The 24,985-nt window shown below is 42.6% G+C and overlaps 1 protein-coding gene across 1 annotated transcript in view; it reads left to right on the top strand.

The window, feature by feature from the left end:
• Positions 1-24,985, top strand: part of ZZEF1 (zinc finger ZZ-type and EF-hand domain containing 1) — a 308,587-nt gene that overhangs the window by 205,458 nt on the left and 78,144 nt on the right. Inside the window, exons 26-33 of the mRNA XM_073590591.1 lie at positions 4,464-4,704; positions 7,728-7,807; positions 7,907-7,991; positions 9,268-9,766; positions 11,263-11,427; positions 11,637-11,756; positions 12,437-12,598; positions 17,661-17,790. Of these exons, the coding sequence (XP_073446692.1) occupies positions 4,464-4,704; positions 7,728-7,807; positions 7,907-7,991; positions 9,268-9,766; positions 11,263-11,427; positions 11,637-11,756; positions 12,437-12,598; positions 17,661-17,790 (1,482 nt within the window). The remainder of the gene's footprint in view (positions 1-4,463; positions 4,705-7,727; positions 7,808-7,906; positions 7,992-9,267; positions 9,767-11,262; positions 11,428-11,636; positions 11,757-12,436; positions 12,599-17,660; positions 17,791-24,985) is intronic.

The raw sequence follows: 24,985 nt of genomic DNA, 5'->3' as shown, positions 1-24,985 counted from the left end.
GAACTCACCACAGACCTTCACTGGATGTAATCTTCTGCAAATCCTTTTATCTCTTCATGTAATCCCAGACTGACTTGATGATATTGAGGACTCTGTGTAAGCCATGTCATCACTTTCAGGACTCTTTGTTCTTTATGCTGAATTTTTGAAGATGGTTCTTAAATGGAACCGGATATCTCCAAATTCTATTCACCTTCATGTATTGGGTTAATCCGCACTCGAATAGTATTAAAATCCTGTGTAGCCAGCTGACTTGGAAGTGCAGTTATATAGAGAAAGTTAAGTTTTTTTTTAATCATGGTGAAATCACTGTAACGGCTCTTTGAGTCGTCCTGGTGGTGCAGGAGCGTGTTTACGGCAGCGCTCAGTATACTGGTAGCATCACAATTATCGCACCTTCAGTGACAGCCTGCTTGCAGTGTGTGCAGAGTGAGCAGTCACTCAAAGGAGTCCTGGAAGTGATGAAATAGCCCCCACAGATCCCTGCTCTCAACTTTGAGTCTATCTGGTAATGCCTGATGATAGACACAGATTTGTGCAAGCCTGCGTCCACAAAAGATCTGTGGTTATTCCCTGCTGAGAGCCTTCAAAAAGTTTGTGTAAATGTACCTACAAGAATTTATGGTGTTTTGAAGGCAAAAGGGTGGTGTTGACTTGATTTAGTTTGCTCATTTGTTCATTCACTTTGCGTTTTGTTAATTGATAAAAATAAACTTGATTAATTTGCAGCATTTTTTCCACACCAGCACAAATCTTTTACATACATATACAGTATGTGTATATATATAAAAAATGTGCATTTCTACGTATCATATACAATCTCTTTAAAAGGAACCTGTCACCAGGTTTGACTGATGAGAGATGTGGCCACCACATTACAAGCCTCATATATTGTTTTCTTTAATGTTATATATCTGCCCCAACCCGATCTTCAAGACAAGAAAAAGAGCTGTTATACTCACCTGCAGGGCCGTCGGGTCCGAGGGTGTTGCTCATCCTGTTCCAGCGCCTCCATACTTCTTGCGATGTCGACCTCCTTCTTGCTTCGTGTGTGTAACGTGTCCGTATGTCATCCACACAGTCTCCCCAGTGTGGCGCTCCTGCTTCTCTGCCCTGACTATTGCAGAGTAATTGCGCATGCTCCAGTGCTCTTTCACCTATCCCGGCGCCTGTGCACTGTAGTATTTTACTCTGCCCTGGTCAGGACAGAGAAGTACGCCTGCACAGGAGCACAATGCCAGTGAGACTGTGGATGACATAGGGACTCGTCATCCACACGAAGCAAGAAGGGAGGCACCAGACTAAGGCCAGCGATGCCCCTTGGACCGGTCCGCCCTGCAGGTGAGTTTAAAAAAAGGTCTTTTTCCTGTCTTGCAGGTCATGTTGGGGGCAGAGATACAGCATTATAGAATGCTGTATGTCAGGCCTGATAGGTGGAGCACTTATCTAATATTGATCAAACCTAGTGACAGATTCGCTTAGTAGAAACTGCTGAATTCTTTGCTTTTACATATATCATAATGAGGAAAAGCATCTGTTCCCTATAAGGTCTAAAATTTGGTAAATACAACTAAAGATGTAGAGCACATGATAAATTACACTGTTTTTATTCATCAAAATTAGACAGAAATGCAGAAGCATTTTGTGAAAAATTAAGTACACCCCTTGAATCAATAGCTTGTGAACCACAGTTAGCAGCAATAACTTGCAGTAATAGTTTTCTGTATGGCTGATTTTTCATGTCGTTTTGGAGGAATTTTGGCACATTTTACAAAATTTTTAGGCTACCATTTATGCACAGCTTTCTTGTGTCCCACTATAGCTTTTTAATTGGGTGTGGTAGCGGTCTGCGCTCTGACTAGACCATTGCAGCATCTTGATTCTTTTGTTTTTCAGCTATTCTTATATAGATTTGCTGGTATGTTTTGGCATTTTGGATCATTGTTCTGACCATTTTTTAGCCTATTTTTTGCGTTTGGATGGATGGCCTACCATTTGACTCTTGAATACTTAGATTTACAGAGGAGATCGTAGTCGACTTAGTGACTGCTTGGTTCCCGTATCCTGTGACTGTAAAACCAGCCCAAATCATCACCTCTGTGCTTGACAGTTGGTATGAGGTGTTTTGGTTTTCACCAAACACCTCCACTTTTTATCTAGTTTTTTTTTTTTTTTTTTTTTTATAGCATGAATAGACTTTCTCCTAGCACCCTTCTAATCAAGTCATACTTGTTCAGTCTACTTCATATTGAACATGCTGAAGTCTGTACAGTCTGAGCTTTAACTCTTGGATTTTTTGCACTGAAGATTGGGTGAATTTGCTTGCATGTCCATTCCTGGGAAGATTATTAACTGTCCTGAACGTTTTTCCACTTTTTAACTAAAAATTCTCATTGTAGAGTTATGGACTCCAAATAGTTTGAAAAATTGCCTTATAATCCTTCCTAGATTGATAACCAGCAAGAATTACGGTACTTCTTTAAGACCATTGTTGATCTCTTGTCCAATTGGCTTTGTGTTAAAGAGTAACCATCATTTTAATTTTTTACTTCATTAATCAAAAGTAGGTGTAAAAATAGGCAACTTGGTTATGTATATTTTATCAAAAATATCTTTTCTCTGCCAGGACTGATCAGTCATTCTCAAATTTCTCAATTCATAGGTAAAATCTGTATTCAGTGAAGACAGGGTATTACGTTACAGAGATAGATGAAAGGTTCTACTGATAGGATTCTATGTAGAAAGCACGGGGAGATTAAGTGAAAAATCTCTGCCCTCCTACCTTTGCTGAACACAGGTTGTACCCGTGAAATGAGAATTTTCAGAATGAGTTATCAGTTCTGGCGCAGACTGAAACAAATTTCTGTGATAATAAAATATGATAGAATTGCTTATTTCCTTGTGTATTATTGTTTTTATGAAACTACAATTATAATGATGGTTCCTCTTTATTGCGCCAGACCAGCAAACTGCCAAAGCTTTTGCTTTTATAGGGGAGGTCACATCTGCTGATGTTAATCAAGGACATTTGATAAGCAGCACCTGGCTACTTATCCTACTAGTTCCTATAAGGGTTGACTAAACAACAGAGTGTAAGCCCAAAAGAATAAACAAATGTAGATAGAAAACTAGTCAATGTTTTATTCAAATGTGGAAAACATCACATGGAATAAATTAAAAACATGAAAAACAGGCTAAATACAGGGGAAGGAACAGACAAGCAAGTTTATAGACCGGGCTTAGGAAAAATGTAAAGAGGTGGGAAGGTGGTACAAATAGCTACGACTCTACCATGGATACACACTCACTGCAGCCTAAAGTGCAAAGTATCAAAATGTAAACTGGTAATGTTAACCTAATCCGGTTAATATTCTGATGTAAACAAATGGGGGAATCTTCCCACTAAATACCTAATAGCTGCCAGACCTACTACATCAATTGTGAATATCCAAAAAAACAATCAATAGAAATAACCAGATACCACACTTACCTATAGTCCCTCACTAAGATACCCGGAAACATGCAGCCCCAACGCGCGTTTCGCGTTGGCTTCCTTGGGGTGCCGTCAACGCAGTGATGATGCACTCTGTTCTAATTTGTATATATAGTCCCTATAAGGGCAAAATGGCCGGATTTACATGTGTTTCACCGTCCAAATACAGAACGTAATGCACGGACCCACCATGAGTTTCTTACCCTAATTCGACAACCTCATAGGCATATATGAAGCGGTCAAATTAAGGTAAATTCTTGTGAAACATGTATGTGTGAATCCAGTCAAAGGCTGTAGTTAATTTTTCTCACACTAATTCTGCATTTTCTTCCAGTTTTTGTTAATGACATGGTGTAATTTGTCATTTATTGTTCATCTGAGGTTTTATTACCTAAATTTAAGATCTTCTAAGACCCAGTTTTTTATTATATATGGATATATAATTGATATATAAATTCATAGAATTTAAAGAGGGTGTACTTTGTTTTTCCCATGACTGTATAGGTTGTATTGAGAATATGTATATTTTCTGCTATTCATTGAAGTGTCCAGAATCTGCTTGTTTTTAGTCTGTGCTTGAGTGGCTGTTAATAGTAAGAGAAATCAAGTTTCTTACTATTTGTATGAGAAATTCAGCTCCTTATTCTGTGGGACTTGCCACTAACTGGTGATGCCACATGTTAACAAGGTCATTGCAGCTCATCCCTTACATACCTGACTTGTATATACCTACTAGAAATAAAAGATCTGGTAGGAATAGCCATCACCGGCTCAACCACTGCTGCAATTTATACATTCATGACCACTTATGGCAGATGCTGAATCGAAATGCAATGTAAGCACAAATGGCAAAAAAAATATTTGCGATGTACAAAAAATAGTTGTCAAATAGAGCAAAAATGCAACCATAGTGTTGAGTTGAAACCTAATATTATGTAAATGCTCTTTTACATTATTATTTTATTTCCAGACTAAGAACTCTCATGCAGATGACTGTCGTAACTTTCTCCTTGACTTTGCAAACTCAGATCCTACCCAGGATTTCTGTGGCCCTAATTCTGAACTTTTCAAAGGCCTGGTACAAGCCATTAGGAAACAACTGGCAAAGAATGATTTAGTAGCCGGTTCTGCGGTTGATCGAGCGGTGAACTGCACCTTTGCTGCACTAGTATATCTTACGCCACAGTTGTATGGAAAACTGCAAAGATATGGTAAATACATTGGTTGTATTAGCAGACGAAGATGGATAAGGTTGGCCATACACATTTGGATGTATATCAGCCATTTCCAGTGGCCACATAATGTGTTTGGGGGTACCACCTGATGCACAGATGGCTGAAGTTACTGGGAGTGTATGCTGATTTGAATGTGCACAGGTACGGGAGGAGGGGATGGGGTTCTGGGGCTGTGTAGCTTTTTTTCTTTTTAGCATTTTCTCTTTGAAGAATTTAAAATACAGTATTACTGTATGGAAATGTTCTGAGAGGAGTTATTCTTCACATGAGCAGTGAAGTGAGATGTATGACCTCAGCTTCATCTGTGCCCTGAGCATGGACTGAAACTCTGGAGTCTCCTACAAACATTTACATAGAAATATCTGCAAAAATTGACCGGTTTGAAAAGGTCATGTTAAAGGGCATCTTTCTCCCTCTCGACAAATTTAAGCTATTACTATGGGCATACAGGTAATAGGTTAAACCATTCTTCTATGAGCAGAGTCTTCATCGAACTTCTGCACAGGCGAGTCATTGCGCAGTAGCAGTGACTCACCTGCACAGAAGATGGATTAAGACTCTGCTCATAGAAGAGCGGATAAGGTTCACATAAGCGCGCAAGTGGACAGCGTATGCGTGGGATTACAGTGCCACAACTGCACGTCACAGGTCAGTGTGATGTGCATTGGGGGGTGCTATTATAATGAAGAAAGGAGACAGGGATTTCTCCCAGGCACCGCACGCGTCAGAGCCTGGAAGGAATCATTAACATGTAACCTTAAAACTGCTTTTCTCAACATATACACCGCAGCTATGAGGCATACAGGTAAGACTTATTTTAACCATTCTATTACCTGTATGTCCATAGCAATTGTTCAAAATCGTCCAGGGGGGTGACGGATTCCCTTTAAGAACGCTAAGATCTTCACAATAGAGGGACCTTCTGGTGTCTAGAGCCTTATAATCTAGTGATGGCCTATTTTTAATATTTATGCAATTGTTCTTTTTCACTGTAAAAGTGTTTCAGTTGTGGAAGTAGTTACACAAAGCAGTTAACTAGGAGGCAGGATACATGTAGTCATTTAGTGATAATCTTCTGATAAATCGCTGATTCTATTGAAACCACATCGCACAGCCCAGTAAATAATACATTACTGCAATTGGGGTCTTGGCCTCAACATCTTGCTGCGCTCAGATTACATAGCAAAAAACTGGTGATAGATTCACTTTAATGCTTAAGCCTGTGCAGCACACTTGAAGTCTTATGCAATGCATAGCTCCTTATACATAATAAAATGGAGCATGCCACAGGTTTTTTTTTTTCGTCTGGAATCTTAAATAAATTAGTCATAACTTCGCATGAAGTTAGGGTACATGTGACTTTCTCAAGAAATATCGCTGATCTTCCCTCATATTCCCCTAATGTTGGGCTGCGTCACTCTATTGCAGTTATTATTCATATTATTTTAACAAAATATGTGAAATCTCTGCTTGCAGTCCAACTGGGATTTTCTTCAGAGTCTCCTTTTGGGGATGCGCTTTCACCCCTTTCTTCAAAAACTTTTCTAATCACAGCTTGATGGCGTCTTTGACTTCTAGAATGCTCAGTTGCCAAGCTGTGATTGGCAGCATCTGGTAAGGAGAAGTGAAAACGCATGCTCCCATAGATGACTCTGAAGAAACAAACGCCCAGTCTTCAAGCAGAGATTTCACATACTGCTCTCCAAAAGCAGCAAATGTAAATATCTCTGCTATGGAGCGACGCAATGGAAAAGAAAGACCGTATCAGAAGCGCTTTCTGGATTCTTAATTATTATGCGCAAGTGCCATTAAAGACGTACATTGGTACAGTTAAGGTCCCATTCACCACTCTGAGTGTCCGAATACTTAATGCTATTCTCAGGGTAATGTTTTTGAATGTATTTCAGGTTGATGTACTTACTTTCAAAAAAGAGTTTATTAAACTTTAGGTCAGGGTTCCCAATACACAGCACAATTAATGAAGTTCTACCGACGCCAGTAGATCACCATTGGGCTCTATGCAATCTGTTCTAGATACCTGAATTAATTGCTGCTTTGTGTACTCTATGATTTCTTATATTCTCTTGCCATTTATTGAAAATAGACTGCAGTTAAAAAAAAAAAAAATGAAAAAATTCCAAGCAATTGTTTTGCAAGTGAAATAAGCAGTTTGCCACAATATGTTTCTCTGGCGAAGTCGCAAAATTGTCAACAGATCCCAATAATCCTTTTAACAAATTATTAAATGTGAAACCCCAGCGCTAAGTCACTTTCCCTGGAAGCCACTTGCCAAATGTTTTATACAGGGTGGAAAATTGAGTGGAACTAGAATTTTTAGTCGCTGTCCTTAGCATTTCTTCAGTCCCTTTGCAATGTGCAACTGTAAATGCAGGATATTCATACACTTTTGACTTGTATTTTCCTTTTGGATTTGAGAATCCACAGTGTATTCATCTATGACCTAAAGTAGAAAGAGAACTTAATGTGCTCATAAAATGTCCTAATATAGTAAAGTGGAAAGAGACTTCATATATTTTCATTGTGATTGTGCGGTTTGCTCCAGCCTTCCATGACCATGAGCCTGTGGCTACACTGCGACTCTTGCCGCAACAGCGTCCGTACATTTAAAGTGCCATACCACAATATAATGAAAGTGGATGGGGCCACGTTGGGAATTGGGAGTCACCAAAAGTCCCCAACTAGTTTAAAACTTGTTTGCCTGTTGCAGTACCTTTCTGGTCACAGTGTGACTTTATTCTCTGGCAATATACTGCGATGTAGCAGCTGCACACGGCTTTCTTTGGCTTTTCAACCCCTGTCGAAAGCCAAAGTCGTCATGCACCCGCAGACGAAATGTTGCTCGCTTGAATTTCTGAAGCCAGACTGCTCTTGTGAGGAATACATTGCGGGGTCTACTTCGCTTTATAATGGTTGATGGCTGATAACGCTATATTGGTGTCCTCTGTAAAATAATTTCTTATTTTTTTCATATCTTACAGTTCTCAGTAGTGGCAATCTTGGTCTAAGTGAAGAATTTGCCCAGGTGTATGCTCTGGCAGATGGGATTAGAATATGGATGGTAAGAATCTGTTCTTCTACATGTAATCTGTACTTAATTTATGACTCCATCACTGTTCTTATTGGACATTTTAATTGTCTCATTTCATAACCTATACAGCTAGAAATGAAGCAGAAATCTCTGCATATCGGTGGAAGTGACAAACTTGTTGTAGATGGAGCAGAAATTAACCCAGACACTTTAGGTAAGACTCTTACTGAACAATCTATAATAGATTATTGTGTGTGCACAGGCTTCCATTGTTTACACAGGACAATGTGCTGCCAAGTACGATGACCTTTTGTGCAGCGCAAAAGATAATTTCATCTGTCGAACGAGCGTTTTGCTCATTCGTCTTTTGATCAGAAGCCTGTTTAGGCTTTATGATTATCATGAAATGTGTTCCTACTAATCTTAGTGTAAAAGGACCTTAGCAGAGGTTGCCCCATAATTAGAACCTACCGATAGGGGATAAATGTGTGACCAATAGGTGTCCCACAGCTGGACCTTCTATGAGAGCAAAAGTCCCATGTCTTCCCCTCCCCCGCCTATTCATTGTTTATAGGACTTATGAAGATGGCAAAGCTTGAGGTTTAGCGACCTTTGTGCATATCCTAAATGATCAATTGCGTAACAAGGTACAAGCGCTGCGATCACATTAATATTCTAATCGGGGTTGCTGATCTCCTTACCAATCTGATGTTGGCCATCACAATGTCTTTTGTGAACCCCTTTAAGATCCACAGTACTGGATTTAAGGGCCTGTCACACTAAACGATATCGCTAGCAATATCGCTATAACTTGTGACGTAGCAGCGATATTGCTAGCGATATCGCTGTGTCTGATACTTACCTCCGACCGCTCCCCCGCTGCTTATCGCTGATCGCGCGAGAACAGGCTAGACTGTTTCTCGTCGTCGGCTTCCTGCAGCGCTTCCTGCTGTGACGAAGAGCGACGCGTGGAGCCGGGCGGGAGGACGCAGGATCGCCTGGTGTGACAGGTAAGTAGCGACCCCCGTCCCCAGCGATGTCGTTAATGAGATCTGCCTGTGTGGCAGCTCACTAGCGACCACTTAGCGATGTACCAGCGATCCTGACCGCGTCATATCGCTGGTCGGGATCGCTGGTACATCGCTAAGTGTGACAGTACCTTTACTGAGAATGTTTTGTCTCGGTATAATAATTTCTCAATTTGTTGCATCATGCAAATTGTCTGTCCTTACTGTAAAGAGAGTCTACACTCCACACACCCACTGTACCTTGGTAAATAGTGGCTACGTTGTGTGTAGTCAGCCTTCGTCAGTGTGCTTGCACAGCTTTGGGAACATTTCTTTCTTAACACTTAACAATCATTAGTTGTTCTTTTGCTATTTTTACACTATACTAAATCCACGTGACCTTGAGAGATTGTCATTAATCTGATTTCAACTTATTGATATTGTCTGTATGTAATATGCTTTTTTTTTTTTTTTTTTTTACAGCAAAACAGTGCATTGAGAAGTGTCTTTTACTCTTGAACTTTCTACCTACATCAAGACCACCATTAGACATCTTGATTTCAGCAGATGAAGATTTGCTATTGAACAGTCAGCGGAAAGGGTCAATTGTGGAGGCAGACTTTCAAGCTTCAAGTGCCTCACCCATTAACGCCTCTCCCGAATCCGTTCATCCTGGTCTGATTTCAAAGTTTCAAGTGCCTGAGCAGGACTCTCAGAAAAAACAAGAATCCGAAATAAAATCTGAAGAGCATAAATGTGAGACTCCAGTTGGTACTCAGATAAAACCAACCGAAAAGCCTGAAGACTCTGCTTCTCCTCCCCCTACTCCATCTCGTAAGGCTCCATTTAATCGGGCAAGGCTACGGCTCCTCTCGTTTCGCTCCATGGAAGAAACAAAGGTCTTGCCATCTGTAAAGGAAAAGTATCCCATTGTGAAGAACATCTTAGATTTTGTGAAGGATCCAACAATTTCCCATGAAAGGTAAAGACTGAAAATGTTCCTTCACACTTGTTATTTTTAGACCTTGAGGCTTTTAGAAAAAGGTATTATGAAAAATGCCAGCAAAAAGTGATCAAAGCAGATCACTCATCCGTAGAAATTGCTTATAATTATCCTTTTATGAGGAAAGAATTTTTAATATGGAAGCACCTACAATACTGAAAAGTGAAGCTAATGTAGGTATTTGAGACCGCAGGGAGGGGAGATAAGAATAGTTAGGAAATTTAAAGTCATTCTCAAAACAAAAGCTTTCCATTACCGTAAAAATATCTTCGCTCTGCTTACTTTGTAAGCCTTAAGCCCCCGTCACACAGCGATCTCGCTAGAGAGATCGCTGCTGTGTCACAAGTTTTGTGACGCAACAGCGATCTCACCAGCGAGATCGCTGTGTGTGACACTGACCAGCGACCGGCCCCCCTGCCGGGTATCGCTGATCGTCCTGTAATGGCCAGGACATTTTTTTGATCGCTGGTCTCCTGCTGGCCAGCACGCATCGCTGCGTGTGGCAGGCAGGAGACCAGCGATCCGCTAGCTGGCGCTGGTAACCAAGATACACATCGGGTTTCTAAGTGCCACGCACTGCTTAGAAACCCGATGTGTACCTTGGTTACCAGCTTCTTGCACCAGCGCGCTGGTAACTAAGGTACACAGTGGGTAACTAAGCAACATGCGTCGCTTGTTACCCGCGTGTCACTGGTGCTGATCGCTGGTGAAGCTGCCTGACAGCTCACCAGCGATCATGTAGCGACACACCAGCAATCCTGACAAGGTCATATCGTTGTCGGGATCGCTGTTGCGTCGCTATGTGTGACAGGGCCCTTATGTTTGTAAGGCTCTTTTCACACTGCGTTATTTGCTTCCAGTAAATGTATATCCAGGGAAGGGCTGCAACATACATGTTTAATTGAAGCCTTCAGTAAAAAGCTAGAAACCTCAGTGTAAACTGCCTGAGGGAGGACTAAATTGGCTTTCTTTGGGTGAATGTTGAGCTTTTGGCTGTGTGTAAAGAGGACCTGCACAAAGTCAAATGTGGCCAGTTTTTGCTTGTTCCCGCTGGTTTTGTGTAAATCTTTTTTTTTTTTTTTTTTTCTCCTTAATCTGCCATACAGTTTTATATGTGAGTCTTTCATTTTTTTTCTTTTTTAGCGCTAACTTTCATGGCCTTTACCAAGGGGGTGTGTGCCTGGTAGGGTAACTATGCAAAGTAACCTAGAAATATGCCCCTACAGACTCATGTAAGCTCAACCCACTTGATAAAGATCATAAAAATTTGCACCATATGAAAATCTCCCACATCTCTGGAACCGTATGGCAGATTTGAAATAAAGACAGATTATTTGGAAGCTGCCGGAGTAAAATGGCAAAAAACAGTCCGTTTTTGACCCGTGTCTGTAGCTTTCCCATTAAACAGACTCTAAAGAGCTTGTGTGAATGCATCCTAAAATGACGAATTCATTTATTTTGCTTCCTCCCACCAGTGTCCTGCAGGTTCTCTCCCTTAGAAGAGCTCAGGCTGAAAGCATTCTCAAGGTGCTGAAAATAATCCAAGAGTGTCTAGAAACTCTGGGGCAGCCTCATTTCTTTCAGCCCCCCTGTGTGCTCTTTTTATTGGAGCTGCTTGCTTGCCAGAACGACTTCACCAAGTAAGTAGAGTACTGTGTGATGTGATGCCTAACTGATTTCTGTGAAGTCCATGCCAACCATATCATTGACTTATGTAGTGGGACATCGTCCTGGTAAAGATATCCCACTGCTAAAATGAGGGCAATGAGCATAAATTTTGCTGCAAATTGATTGAAAAAAATTGTACGAAGTGCTACAAAAATGACATTGTTTCTTCTTTACGTTGAAGCTATTTTGGTCACCTGGAAGGCTGTGGAGCTGAACTACATAGAGAAGTCCGGGAGTCATACTACAGGCTTGTCGTGCTTTTAGTGAATGCTGTAAAGGGTTTTAACAGCCTTAATGACAGGTATATTTCATCCTTAATTTTGTGCTTCAGGTGTTATATACCAGTAAGAACTTTCTGATGGTTTCTATAATAAATAGAAATTATGAACTGTCATTGTCCTGATCTGTTGACCATATTGGTCATTTCTAACAGAAACAAGAAGAAAAATGGTTATTGGGAAATAAATTTTCAAGCCACAGATTGTGACAGACCAGGTCATGCCTCAATACGCAAGATTTTAGCATTTTATGTATATTTTTTTGTTTGTTTAGGTAGCAGTATATGGTAATGAATGTCAGGCAAAATCACAAAATTCAGTAGAACTAGCTTGGCGGATAATGTCTCTGTGGGTACCGCCCCTAATGACAATGAAGGGTTGGGCATGTTGATGTTTTGGTTTTTTTTCCCCAAGGGAAATAAACCAGCGCCAAAGGTGTGACTTTATGTATTTTAGGTAGCATTGTTTCTTCTGGTACCTTTTCATTTTGCATCTGTAATTCTTTTTCCTCGTTTTGTAACTGAAAGAATATTTTTTGCGAATTTAAAGAATTAGCATATCAGGCTCGTGATTTTTATATCTGACATTCAACAGGTTATCCATTTATATCTATAAAATAAAAGTTGCTGGTTTTATTGCTTAAAACTGATGTACTTGCTAATGTTAGGTTAAACCATGATTTTATTTTTCATTTTTTGCTTAGGTCACTTCTTCCAGCTTTATCGTGTGTGCAGACTACACTCCTACACATGTTAGACATGAGCTGGGAACCTCAAGATCTGTCGTTCTTTCAAAGTATTGACCTTCCAGAACTACTTCTATCGATGTCTCAGGAGAACATAAGCACCCACGACAGTGTAGTGAGGTGAGAAGTCTATTTTCAACCCTAGAACAAATTGTGCTCTTGTTATTAACATCTGAATTCAAACAGTAGAATTAATACATTTTGCAAACTTTACTCTAAATACTAGCTACAGTTTTTTTATTTTAATTTTTTGTTAATTCAATAGCACAAATGAATATAATGAACTTTGTAATCGGAATTTTGGCGCTCACCATAAAATCTCTCTTGGAGCCTTCATTGGGGGACACAGGTAACCATGGGTGTATGCTGCTGTCGCTACGAGGCGGACACCAGGCGAAAAAAAGGAAAAATAGCTTCTCCTCTGCAGTATACACCCTCCGACAGGCACAAAGTACCTCAGTTAGTGCTAAAGTAGTAGGAGAAGCAACCAGAACTCAACATATGTACCAACCCAAGAACAAAGGCACTTAGGCCCAATAATGGTACAAACAAATAGGGAAGGTGCTGTGTCCCCCCCCAATAAAGGCTCCAAGAAAGAGATTTTACGGTGAGTACCAAAAATCCTTCTTTCTTTATCGATTCATTGGGGGAAACAAGTAACCATGGGACGTCCTAAAGCAGTCCGCAAGGGTGGGAACAGAAAGAATGCAAAGAAGAAAAAGAAATAGCTCGGCCAATGCATAACTGCCACCTGCAACACTTTTCTATCCTAGGCCTGCATCAGACAAGGCATGAGTATGAACTCCGTAAAAGCTCGCGAAGGTGTGCAAAGATGACCAGGTCGCGGCTTTATAATCTGTGAAGCCGAGACCTAGTGACAAACTGCCCAAGGAGGAGTTCTCCAGGGAATGAACCGGAGAGGGACATAGAAAAGGAATATCATGTCTGCATTAATGTGAAATGAAAAGACCACCTTAGGTACAAAGGAAGGAACAGGTCTGATAACTACTTTGTCCTGATGTAGAATCAGGAACGGAGAATGGCAGGACAATGCCGCCAACTCAGAAACTCCCCTGATGGCCGTAACGGCAACTAAGAAGGTAAAACGGAATGTCCTGAGTGGGCTTAAAAAATAGGAGTGTGCTGGAGTGTGCCAAGGACAAGGTTAAGATCCCATGGATCTATAGGGGAATGATAAGGAGGTGTTAGGTGGGAGATTCCTTGAAGAAAGTTCTTTTCCTGGGTACGAGACACCAGATCTCGTTGGAAAAGAATTGACAGAGCAGAAATTTGCTCCTTAAGAGTACTGAGAGATAGACCCGAGTCAAGACCCGCTTGTCGAAAAACCAAGGAAGGGAAAAGGAAATATTGAACCAAATAGCTGTCCTCACACCAGCGGAAGAAGGTTTTCCAGTATCTGTGGTAGATAAGCGAGGTTGCCGGTTTTCTTGCCCAAATCATGGTCTGAATGACCTGCTGGGGAAAAAAATCAGCCTGTCTCAGAACTAGGCCTCAACAGCCATGGCGTTAAACTTAGAGACTGTGAACTCTGGTGGAAGAGGTGGCTTGCGAAAGAAGGTTCGGACTGTCTGGAAGCCTCCACAGAGAGCGTCCATGAGCATGTTCACCAGCGCTGGGTACCAGGCCTGTCTTGAGTTTGGAGCCATCAGGATTACTGGAATCCCTTGTGCCTTTAACTTTTTCATGATTCTCGGAATCAAGGGGAGGGACGGAAAAAGAAAAGACAGTTGGAAATGTAACCGTAGGAGTACCAGAGCATCGCAACCGATGGCTAGGGACCCCGGGACCTTTGTACGTACTGAGGAACCTTATGGTTCATCCGAGACTCCATCAGGACAACATTCGTTGTCCCCATTTCTGGCATATCTCGTGAAAATGACGGGGCCGAAACACCACTTGCTCGATGCGGGACCCTGATGGCTCAGAGAATCGGCTGCCCAATTTTCCACCCTTGGAATGTGCACGGATGATGTGGCGGAAACGTGACATTCCGCCCTTCGCAGAATCCTGGTTACCTGTTTGCTGCGAGTCCCACCTTGATGGTTCATGAAATCCACGGCAGTGGCGCTGTCCGACTGTATGAGAACTGGCGAGGAGGGTCTGCCAGCGGCGAAGGGCAAAGAAAATTGCCCTGATCTCCAGGAGATTGATGGGGAGAGCGGCTTCTTGGGCGTTCTAGAGACCCTATGCTGATGTATAGAGACCGCTCTCCAACCGAGAAGACTGGCGTCGGAGGTGATGACCTGCCACCGGAGGGAAGGAAGGACTTGCCTCGTAGGAAGGATGCTGATGGCGTCCATCAGGTAAAGACTGCACAGGTCTGTCTAGAGAGGCGACAAGCCAACGAGGGCCAGCTGAAGAGGACAGGTATGGAACTGGTCAAAAGGCATCGGTTCCATGGTGGCAATCCTATTCCTCAGACCGCTCATGCAGGGGTAGATGAGCCGGTCGGTGCGGAACCCCTGGGAGAGGGATGACAATTTCTCCTTTGGAAGGGAGACTCGGGATGGGTCATGTCGAACCTCATGCCCAGAAACACCAGGTGCTGAGCTGGGGTCAGAGAGAACTTCTCTCTGTTGACAATCCAACTAAGGCAGATCAGAGTGTCCAAGGTGATCTGAAGACTCTGGTCACAGTCTCGGCGGGGCAGCCCCTTGATCAGGGACTATGAAACTTTTGTCAGGTCGGAGACCAACTGAGATATGGCAACAGCCCACTCCAGAGGGGAGGGGAGTGCTTTCCATCTCGGGCGTTAGAGGACTACTGTGGGGAAGACACGGTGAAGGGGCTGCAGGACAGGCAGAACGAAGACTGGCCTGAAGACAACTTCTTTTTTACAGATGGCACAGGCATCGTGGATTATAGGGTCAGGAATGCCTGAGATTGTGGCATAAATGAGGGACTAGGACTGCTGCTGGGGAGAGCTAAGTCTCTATAAGAGAGAAAACAACCAGTCTGGGTTGGTCCTACCTGATAACAGAGACGGTGCTGTTGCTGTTCAGGCTGCAGTGTCTCCCAGATCCAGTGCAGGTTAGTGATGCATGTCTGCTGTGCCCTTTGGTGTCTGAGGTAGATGGTGACAAAAAGTGCACGATTCTTCACACGTTTTTGCAGACAGACACACGGCCTGCTGTGCCCTTTGGTTCCTCTGGTAGATGGTGACAGACAGTGAACAATTCTGAAGACATTGCATGATTCTTCACAAGCTTCTCAGGCATGCCATGCTGTGGGCGTGTCTCGGGTGACAGGGATAAAGAAACACACTCTCATTAGGCAAACAAACACACTCATAGGAAGGGGCGTGGCTAAGCATAAGGCGCGCACTGACCGAGGGTCCAGTGAGGGGGCGTGGCTACGAGGAAGGTGACCGCTCATTGGCCAGGGGTGAAAGGCAACAGCTGATTGGCCGGGGGTTAAGTGGGCGTGGCTACATGGAGTCCGGGAGAAGGCCCAAAGCCGGGGGCTTAATTAACAGAAGGACCAAGATTTAGCTGCGCTGCCTTGGCACCAGCAGTGACGGGACCAGCAAACTGCATTAACTAGGGTCCTGCACGAACTGCCTTGTCAGGAGCTCTAAGGTGGCCGCAGAGACGCAGGTACAGCAGCACACTGCAGAACGGTGGGCGTGGCCAGCCCTGAGGATCTTCCGGCTGGCAAAAACTGAAAGTGCCCCTCCTATTGGATGATGCGCCAGTGGGCCTGGTCAGAGCAGACACTCCCTGACCCACCAAGGCCACCCATTAGCCAGGAAAGGGCACGAAAATGCAAGCACTCGGCAGATAGGGGGCACGGCCAGTGTGCAGAAAAGGAGCGTCAGGAGACGCGCACCAAGATGAAAAATGGCCGCAGCTGATTTAAAGGCAATCGGTCCCTTTTTAAGGGACGAAAAATTAAAGGCGTCCTGCCTATGCTGCCAGGGAAGAAGGGGGAATAATGGAGAAAGGCCACTGCTGCTAAAAGTGCCCTGTCCCTGTTAAGGGACAGGAATGTGACAGTTCCTTCCTGCGCCGCTGCGGGGGAGGATACATACCTGGCAGGTGGGTCCACAAATCCTCTTCACAGATGAGGATCACATCAAGAGTCCTCGGTTGTGAGAGGATCACTCGCAACGGGGATCCTCCTTCCCACACCCTGTCCAGACGGTGCAGAACATGGCATCAACCCCTTAAAAGAAGGGGGGAGGCCACAGCTGGTTACCACTGTCTTCCTCTTAGCCCTCTCCGAGGAGAGGATTGAGGCGGGGAAAAGACAAGGACTGGCCACCGGGGAATCACCCTGAAAACACCTGTAAGGGTGACAGGGGAAAAAGTCCTGCCTGCGGGTCCGAGATTGGGCGATGTGGATGGCGCCACACTGCTCTCTTGGTCGCATACATACAGGAAAACGGTGAGAAATTACACCGTCACCCTAGAAAGATGAATCTGAAAAACAAAGGGAAAAAGAACCTGTAAGGGAAAATGCGGATCTGGCAGCAGATCCAGGTCCACCTCCTACAGACACTAAGCTTAAACTGAGGTACTTTGAGCCTGTCGGTGGGTGTATACTGCAGAGGAGGTGCTTTTTTTTGCCTAATTTCAGCCTCCTAGCGACAGCAGCATACACCAATGAAGCGATAAAGAAATATATTTATTAGAGGAATATGTTTTTTCCCTTAGATATTAGTGACTTCTGCACTACGCAATCACTCTCAAAAACTGTTCCACTCTTTCAACAGATCTTTTTTCAATGAGGGTTCAAATTACATTTTCTGTTATAATCATTGATGGCAAAGGGGGTGGGAAAAATCTACTCATGGTTTAGATAAAAAAAAAAAATCCTAGAAAATTGAGAATAAGTTACATAATGGTATAATGTCCAGAAGTAGCGTTATTTTATGAGCTCGCATACAAATTTATTCTAAGAAGTGCACATTTTTATGTGTAATGTGGTACCTTTGCCCTTTGCCCAAGAAGGGTGTTTTAAAAGTGTGGAAACTTAAGGTAACTTGTATTTTCATAGTAGACTTTGAGCATACAGTAACCGTATATTTGTATATCCACAGTTCAGAATCTGTGTATTCCTCTGACATTGCATTGAATCAGCGTCTTATGAAATGTTTGTGTGTATACAAGTGATTTTTGTTTTTGAAATCTTTTATTTAAATGTCCATTTCATGTTTTAGCCAGTGGGAGGAGGAAGATGAGAGAGCAGATTACAGACAGAATCTCTTGTGGTTGGAAGAATGCAAAGATGGAATGTTTGAATCTTGGTATGAAAAGATAAGTCAAGCTGAACCCGATGTGAGAAGAAAGGTAATCGTTTTTTGGCTTCATACTTCAATAAAGTTACTTTTGATATTATTTTTATTACATTGACATTCATTTCACGATTAGTGAGTATATTTTAGCTATGTTTTAGTTATCTTGATCATTTTTTTAATTTTTTTATAAACTTTTACAATCAGAAATGAGACAAAACAATCACAATTTGGCGTACAAATTAGAGGGTCAGAAAGAATGGAGAACAATTAGAATGAACTCTTGGAAGACGTTTCCCCCAGTGGCATCAAAACATATTGTTCAATAGAAAAGAAAAAGACAAAGTCCAACAGCAGTTCCAAATGATGCCAAGTTAAGATAACTCCATCCCCATACACATATTACAATTTTTATAAAACCACAATACCAAATAAGATGAGACATACACATAGGGAAGGGAAGAAACCTGTTCAAAAACCAACATTCTCCTATCTGTTGTTTTCGGCCCTAAAATAGTCCCAGGGAGCCCAGGCTGTCTCAAATATGTCCAAACTTGCATTCAATAAGGCTGTCGTGTGCTCCATCCTGCTGATATCGGCTATTTTAGCCAAAACCTTCTGATAAGAGGGGGGAGTAGTCTGTCTTCAATGAAAGGCATGTTGATCATTTTTAAAATGTTTATAATTTATATTCAATTTCTTAGAGAAAAGTCAGCTCGACCAGATGATTTTAAGAGTACCGGTCAAAAATTGGCTGTATATTGGGGACTTCCAACTTTCCCCAACAGATGTTGATAGAGGAGATGAGGATCAAGCAATTTAACTGTAAATGGCAAATGCTTTAGATTTTATTTTTTTTAGGGAAGATAAACTGCTGACAAGTTTTTGGCAGCTACTTTCTTCCCTCTGCCCTTGTAAAACACATGAACAAACGAAGTGTTCAAGTGTTTGGAGATGTTGGAACAGATCACAGTAGGATGTACAAATTGACAGCATGTGTATGGCCAGTTTCACAGAAGTGAGCAGAATTAATAGCATAGAGGCTGTCACATAGCAATGCCGAATGCTTTACCTATCCTGATGAAACACTTGTCGGCAGTAGCCTTATTGCACACAAACTACTGTGCTAAAAGCCAGTGGAGAGATACCAATTCAAAATTAGTCTCAAATATTATTTGTCCTATAGTATGTGGACCAGTAGGAGACACATTCAATTAGGTTGGCCCAAGAGCTTTGATGGCAAACTTTGGGGTGCTACCACGATAAGCCATGGGGCTAAGTAAATTATACTTTGTCCACTTTCAGGAAATTGGGCCCCAAGCTCTGCAAAATACCTAAAGTAACAAACTCAGCAGATACTCGCCCTCCATCGGCATGCATGTGTTTGGAATGTAAATCAAATGACATCTTTGTCTTTTAACTGATACAAAAATCCCAATAAATTATTGTATTAATAAATATGCAAATGCAGTGTTAAGCGCTCTGGATGTGACAGAGCACTTAAGGATCCACTGCCTCGAGAGCTTGTTTCCCCAATTGGCACCAGACTCTTACACTTAATTGATTACTCACGGTCTTATTTATGTGCCTGGTGCCTAACGGCAAACAGGCAGTGAGCAATCAGTCAAGCTAAAGAGGCTGCTGCTGGTTAGGGAAATGAGTTCTGGAGGCTCCTTAAGTGTTATGTAACTAATTTCTCCGGTATGCAGCAGTAGATGGAAGATGCAGAGGTGTCTATGGATTTATATTTTAAAGATCTGCATGCACATATATACATTGTGGTGGGGAAAGGGGTTGAGCTACTGACAAGTTGTTTAAAGATCCTAAATATCGTGTGTTATAGGGGTCTTAAAGCACAATGGTCATTTAATAAGCTGTCCAAGTTTAATACAACATTTTATAAGTGCAGATCTGCTATGTGAGCTTGTGCCACACCAATGTTCAATCATTTGTTTAATATTAAAGTGGCGGCAAATGGTAAACTCTTGATTGTGAGTCGAGTATATTAAAGCGTAGCGTACATCCTTCATTGTCTATCCTATCCTTACTCTTGTGTTGGCTTCCTCTCTATATGGTGCCATCACTTTTAGACATTTTTCTCACTGCGTCTATCTATATATACATATATATATATATATATATATATATATATATATATATCTATATATATATCTGAGTGTATATGTGTGTGTGTGTGTATATATATATATAGCCACGCTCAGTCAATAGCCACAGGGAAAGAGCCCCTGGTTCAAGGACAACCGGCAACAGTTGTGACACACAGCTTGGCCTCACATGCATTGTACATACAGCTCTGCTGCAGGGACCCTCTGATCCCATGTATACGGGGTTACTATACTTCCCCCAGTGATGTGATATAATACCCTGCTCTGTGACACATCTACTCCGGCACAGCCCTGCGTCTGACTTCTCCTCCCAAGCACGTGACTGGTCACGTGGTCGTGACATCATCACAGGTCCTTTAGCTGCCCAGGATCTCGCATCTACCGAGAGTTCAGGCAGGGAAGAGAGGAAAAAAGCAGCAGCAGGCGGCGCAAGGTGTGCCATCCTCTCCGTCAGCAGTGACGGCCCCTCTCCGGAGTTTCACTCTGTCTGCGCTGCTCGCTGCCGCCAATGTGCTGATTGGGACATAAAGCTTAGAAACTCTCTGGACCCGGGATTGGATCTTTGCACCAGCTGCGGGCCTGGCAGGAAGGAGGAAAGAAGAAACCCATCACACACAGGCTGAGTCCCCGTTGTCAGTCTGGGCTGGAGAAGAGCAGCGACATGAACACCAACATCATGTAAGCCAGCAGGAAGAAATGCAAACCCGTGCAGAAGGCTGCGGATATTTTACTCTATGATACAGCGGCGTACATAAGCCGTCTAGGGACTGTGCATCTCTCATGACAAGCAGGGTTCCCAGAACCTCTCCCCTCCCCACTCGTTTATACAGTAATAAACAAAGCTTTACCAGTCTAGCAGATTAAATCAGGGCAAGGTAGAAGCAGCATTAGACCCGCATTGGATCAGGCATCCGAGACTCGTGCTCCCCAGTTGGCATGTCAAAGTATGTTTTCTGTGAAAAGCTGGAATGTTTCAAAGTAAAGCATATGTAGCCAAAATATCAGTCGGGCTGTCATTCGTTGTGCCCATCGTTTAGGCAGCATGAATCAGATCATGGGTTCCTTTCATCTAGAGTTTTTCTATTGTATAATAAACATTTAAAAGAAACCTACACTTGACTGACTACAAGTGAAAAAATTTGTATCTTATTACACAAAATGTTTTTTTTCCTTTTGCACTGAGCATTCATTCTCAAAGGGAATCTTTCAGCAGGTTTTTGCTGTTATCCGAGGACAGCAGGAGATGGAGGCTGAGACAGAGTTGAATGATGTCTTTTTTTACCCTGTCAGGTGTTGTTCATATATACACTGTGTTCCAAATTATTATGCAAAAAATATTTCCTCATATTTTCTCTAAATTACCTATATGAATTGCAGTCATTGTTATTTTCCAGTCATCTAATATTCTAGTATAATTGCAATGTTGTTGAACAAACTGCCTATGAAAACAGTATATTTCTAAAAATAAGAAACACTCAAAATGCATGTTCCAAATTATTATGCACAGCAGTTTTCAACCTTTTTATTTTTATTTTGAACAAAAAAATGGTCAATTGTGAAATTCTAAGCATTATCAGCTTATTACAAAATGAAGTCAAACAGTTTTCAAGTCAAAACGTTATTCTAGGTGATGTTACATTTGCACATAGGACCCCTTGTTCGAAAGAAGCTTCTGAACTCTCTCGTCCACTGAATTTGTCAGTTTTTGGATGGTTTGTGCTTCAATTGTTTTGCATGTGGACAGAATACCCTCCCAGAGCGGTTGCTTAGATGTGAACTGCCTCCCGCCATCATAGACACTCCTTTTGATGATGCTCCAGAGGTTCTCAATGGGGTTGAGGTCAGGGGAAGATGGTGGCCACACCATAAGTTTGTCCTCCCATGGCAGCCAGAGATGCAGATGTGTTATTTGCAGCATGAGACAGTGCATTATCGTGCATGAAAATGATCTTGCTGCGGAAAGCACGGTTCTTCCTCTTGAACCATGGCAGGAAGTGCTGTTTTAGAAACTCCACATAGATTATGGAGTTAATCTTTACCCCTTCAGGGATCCTAAAGGGGCTGACAATCTCTCTCCCCATGATTCCAGCCCAAAACATTACACCACCTCCTCCTTGTTGGCGCCTTAGTGGTGTTTTCATGGGGTGTCCATCAACCAGCCATCCTCCACTCCATCCATCTGGACCATCGAGCGTTGCACGGCACTCATCGGTGAACAAAACAGTTTGGAAGTCAGTCTTCATGTATCGTTTGGCCCACTGGAGCCGTTTCTGCTTGTGTGCAGTGGATAGAGGTGGTCGACAGGATGGCTTACGCACAGCTGCAAACCTCTGAAGGACCCTGCATCTTGTTGTTCGGGGGACGTTGGAGGCACCAGCAGCTTCAAAAACTTGTCTGCTGCTATGACAAGGCATTTTTGCAGCTGCTCTTTTAACCTGACGCAATTGCCTGTTGGAAAGAGTCCTCAATTTTTCCTTAGCAGCACGCACATGTGTGTGCTGGGATTCAGCTACATACTTCTTGATTGTGCGATGATCACGATGAAGTGTCTTGGCAATGTTGATTGTAGTCATGCCTTGACCTAAATACTCCACAATTTGTTGCTTCTCAGCAGCTGACACATCCTTTTTCTTTCCCATTTTGTCAAAAAATGTAGGCTGCTTAATAATGTGGAACAGCCTTCTTAAGTAGTCTTGCCTTTATTTGGACACACCTGCCAAACTAATTTGCACAGGTATCTGCAATTGCTTTCAGTGATATAAAGAGCCCTGACACACATCACCATCAATGAGTTTAAATGACAAACAAAAAAATTCTAAAGGTACTGTCACACTTAGCGATGCACCAGCGATCCTGACCAGCAATATGACGCGGTCAGGATCGCTGGTGCATCGCTAAGTGGTCGCTAGTGTGCTGCCACACAGGCAGATCTCACCAGCGACATGGCAGAGGACTGGGGTCGCTACTTACCTGTAACACTAGGCAATCCTGACGTCCTCCCGCCCGGCTCCACGCTCGTCACTCGTCTCTCCACAGGAAGCACCGCAGGAAGCTGACGACGAGAAACAGTCGTGGACGTTCTCGCGCGATCAGCGATAATCAGCGGGGGAGCTGGTCGTAGGTAAGTATCACACACAGCGATATCGCTAGCAATATCGCTATAACGTCACAAGTTATAGCGATATTGCTAGCGATATCGCTTAGTGTGACAGGCCTTTATCCTTATCACTCCTAAACTCTTTTTGCATAATAATTTGGAACACCGTTTAGTGAAGGTTTTATCACCTTGTGATTAGCATTGCCTGGACAGTCTGACTCTGCCCCCCTCCCCCTGTGATAAGCAGCTCACTGTTTGTAGCCATTTTATGTAGAGAACCTGCTGGGGGCGGGAAGAAGCTTTCTCATCTCTGGTACATTGCCAAATCTAAGAATTCTGATTGTGTCTGAACTGCTCCAACAAGTAAACTAAAGGGCCTTTTACACATAGCGATATCGCTAAAGCGTCACCGATTGTGTGACGCAACAGCGATCTCGCTACATGTGATACTCACCTCCGACCGGCCCACTCGCTGGATATCGCTGATCGTGTGAGATCGTCCTGGTCCATTTCTCATCGTCGGCTTCCTGCTGGCGCCTGACTAACGACACATGGACGCCGGCGAAGTCGTCATCATCGCTGCGTGTGACAGGTAAGTAACGACGGCCGAGCATCCCTGCGTTGCTGGTGAGATCTGCCTGTTTGGCAGTTCACTAGCGACCATTTAGCGATGCACCAGCGATCCTGACCAGGTCGTATCGTTGTCAGGATCGCTGGTGCATCGCTAAATGTAACGGGACCTTAAGTGATAGAGGGTCTCTTTTCCTACATTATGCTGCTCACAGATGAGTTCACAAAAACCTGCTGACAGATTCCCTTTAAAGGTCCCTGTCAAGCAGGGCTGTGGAGTCGGAGCCCATTTTGGTGGAGTTGGAGTCGGTATAAAACGAACCGACCCTGACTCCTAAAATATATAATAAATTGGGTACAGTAGTTGAATGCAGTTTGTGGAGAATATTTTTTCATAAAAATGTTGTTAAGTTGTGAAATGTCCTATAAATGTCTGTCCTATTCCTGATCTAAGGTCTAGACTTTTAGCTGAGATGCATCTGTGCTTCAGTTTATTTTCATAAGTAGTGAAGCTCCTCCTCTACAAATAAGGGGAAAAATAAGAAACACACAGGGAAGAAATGCCTCCATTAATCTCAGAACTTCTGGAGTGAAAAGGAAAGCAGAATTAAGGTACAGTGAGTACTTCTTAAAGCATATCTAAACTTTTAATAAACTGTACATAAATCAATAGTCCAGTATATGTTGTCTCTGTATGCTTGATGTTTTAGTTTGATTTTCCTATTGGCTCCTGCTTGGAGAAATGATCTGCTCTGATGACTTATATATATACTATATATAGAATATAAGGGGAAAAACTGTTTGCTAACATCTCAAATTCAAAAATACAGTAACAGGATCGATGAGGACATATATGTTTGTGTGTGTGTTCTGGAATATGATTCAGCACAAAAATGCTCCCTCCTCCCCTCTTCATAGACTGTGAAGAAACATGATGTGAAGCATTTAGTGAGCTGTACCCTGAGACAAGCCTGACACTGAAAGGTCAGAGTAAAGCTATCTAGCAACATATTTTACAAACATTATACTTATCTGTCCAATTGATTTATGCAAAGATTGTTTATTTCTATTCTAAATTATACAGTGCATGATCGCCTGTTCTTGTAAGAATTTCAATATATCTTATTTTTTTTACAGGGCAAAATTATTTTTGGAGCGAATTTACATAATTACATAATGTCTAAGAAGCATCTTATGAAGTCAGCTGTGTTTGAGCATTTCACAGTGACTCAAAATTAACATTTTGTGTGTCAGTGTATAAGTGACCCAGATGACAAATGCTGTGATGCCAAAATCACGGCATACTCAGGCAGTGATAAAAAGGTTCCTTAAAGAGCTTCCAATCTAAAACGCTGCCACCCAGAAGTTTACAAAGCTGTGATTGAAAAAGATTGCAGCAGCACCAAGAAACCAGAGCCCATCACTTCTGCCAGGCAAAGGAGGAGGAAAGGTCGTCT

The sequence above is a fragment of the Dendrobates tinctorius genome, unplaced genomic scaffold (assembly GCF_039654945.1).
Source record: "Dendrobates tinctorius isolate UK_male_01 unplaced genomic scaffold, ASM3965494v1 ptg000117l, whole genome shotgun sequence".
Classification (NCBI taxonomy): domain Eukaryota; kingdom Metazoa; phylum Chordata; class Amphibia; order Anura; family Dendrobatidae; genus Dendrobates; species Dendrobates tinctorius.
Note: the sequence above shows the minus strand (reverse complement) of the source record. Positions and strands in the feature narration are given on the sequence as shown.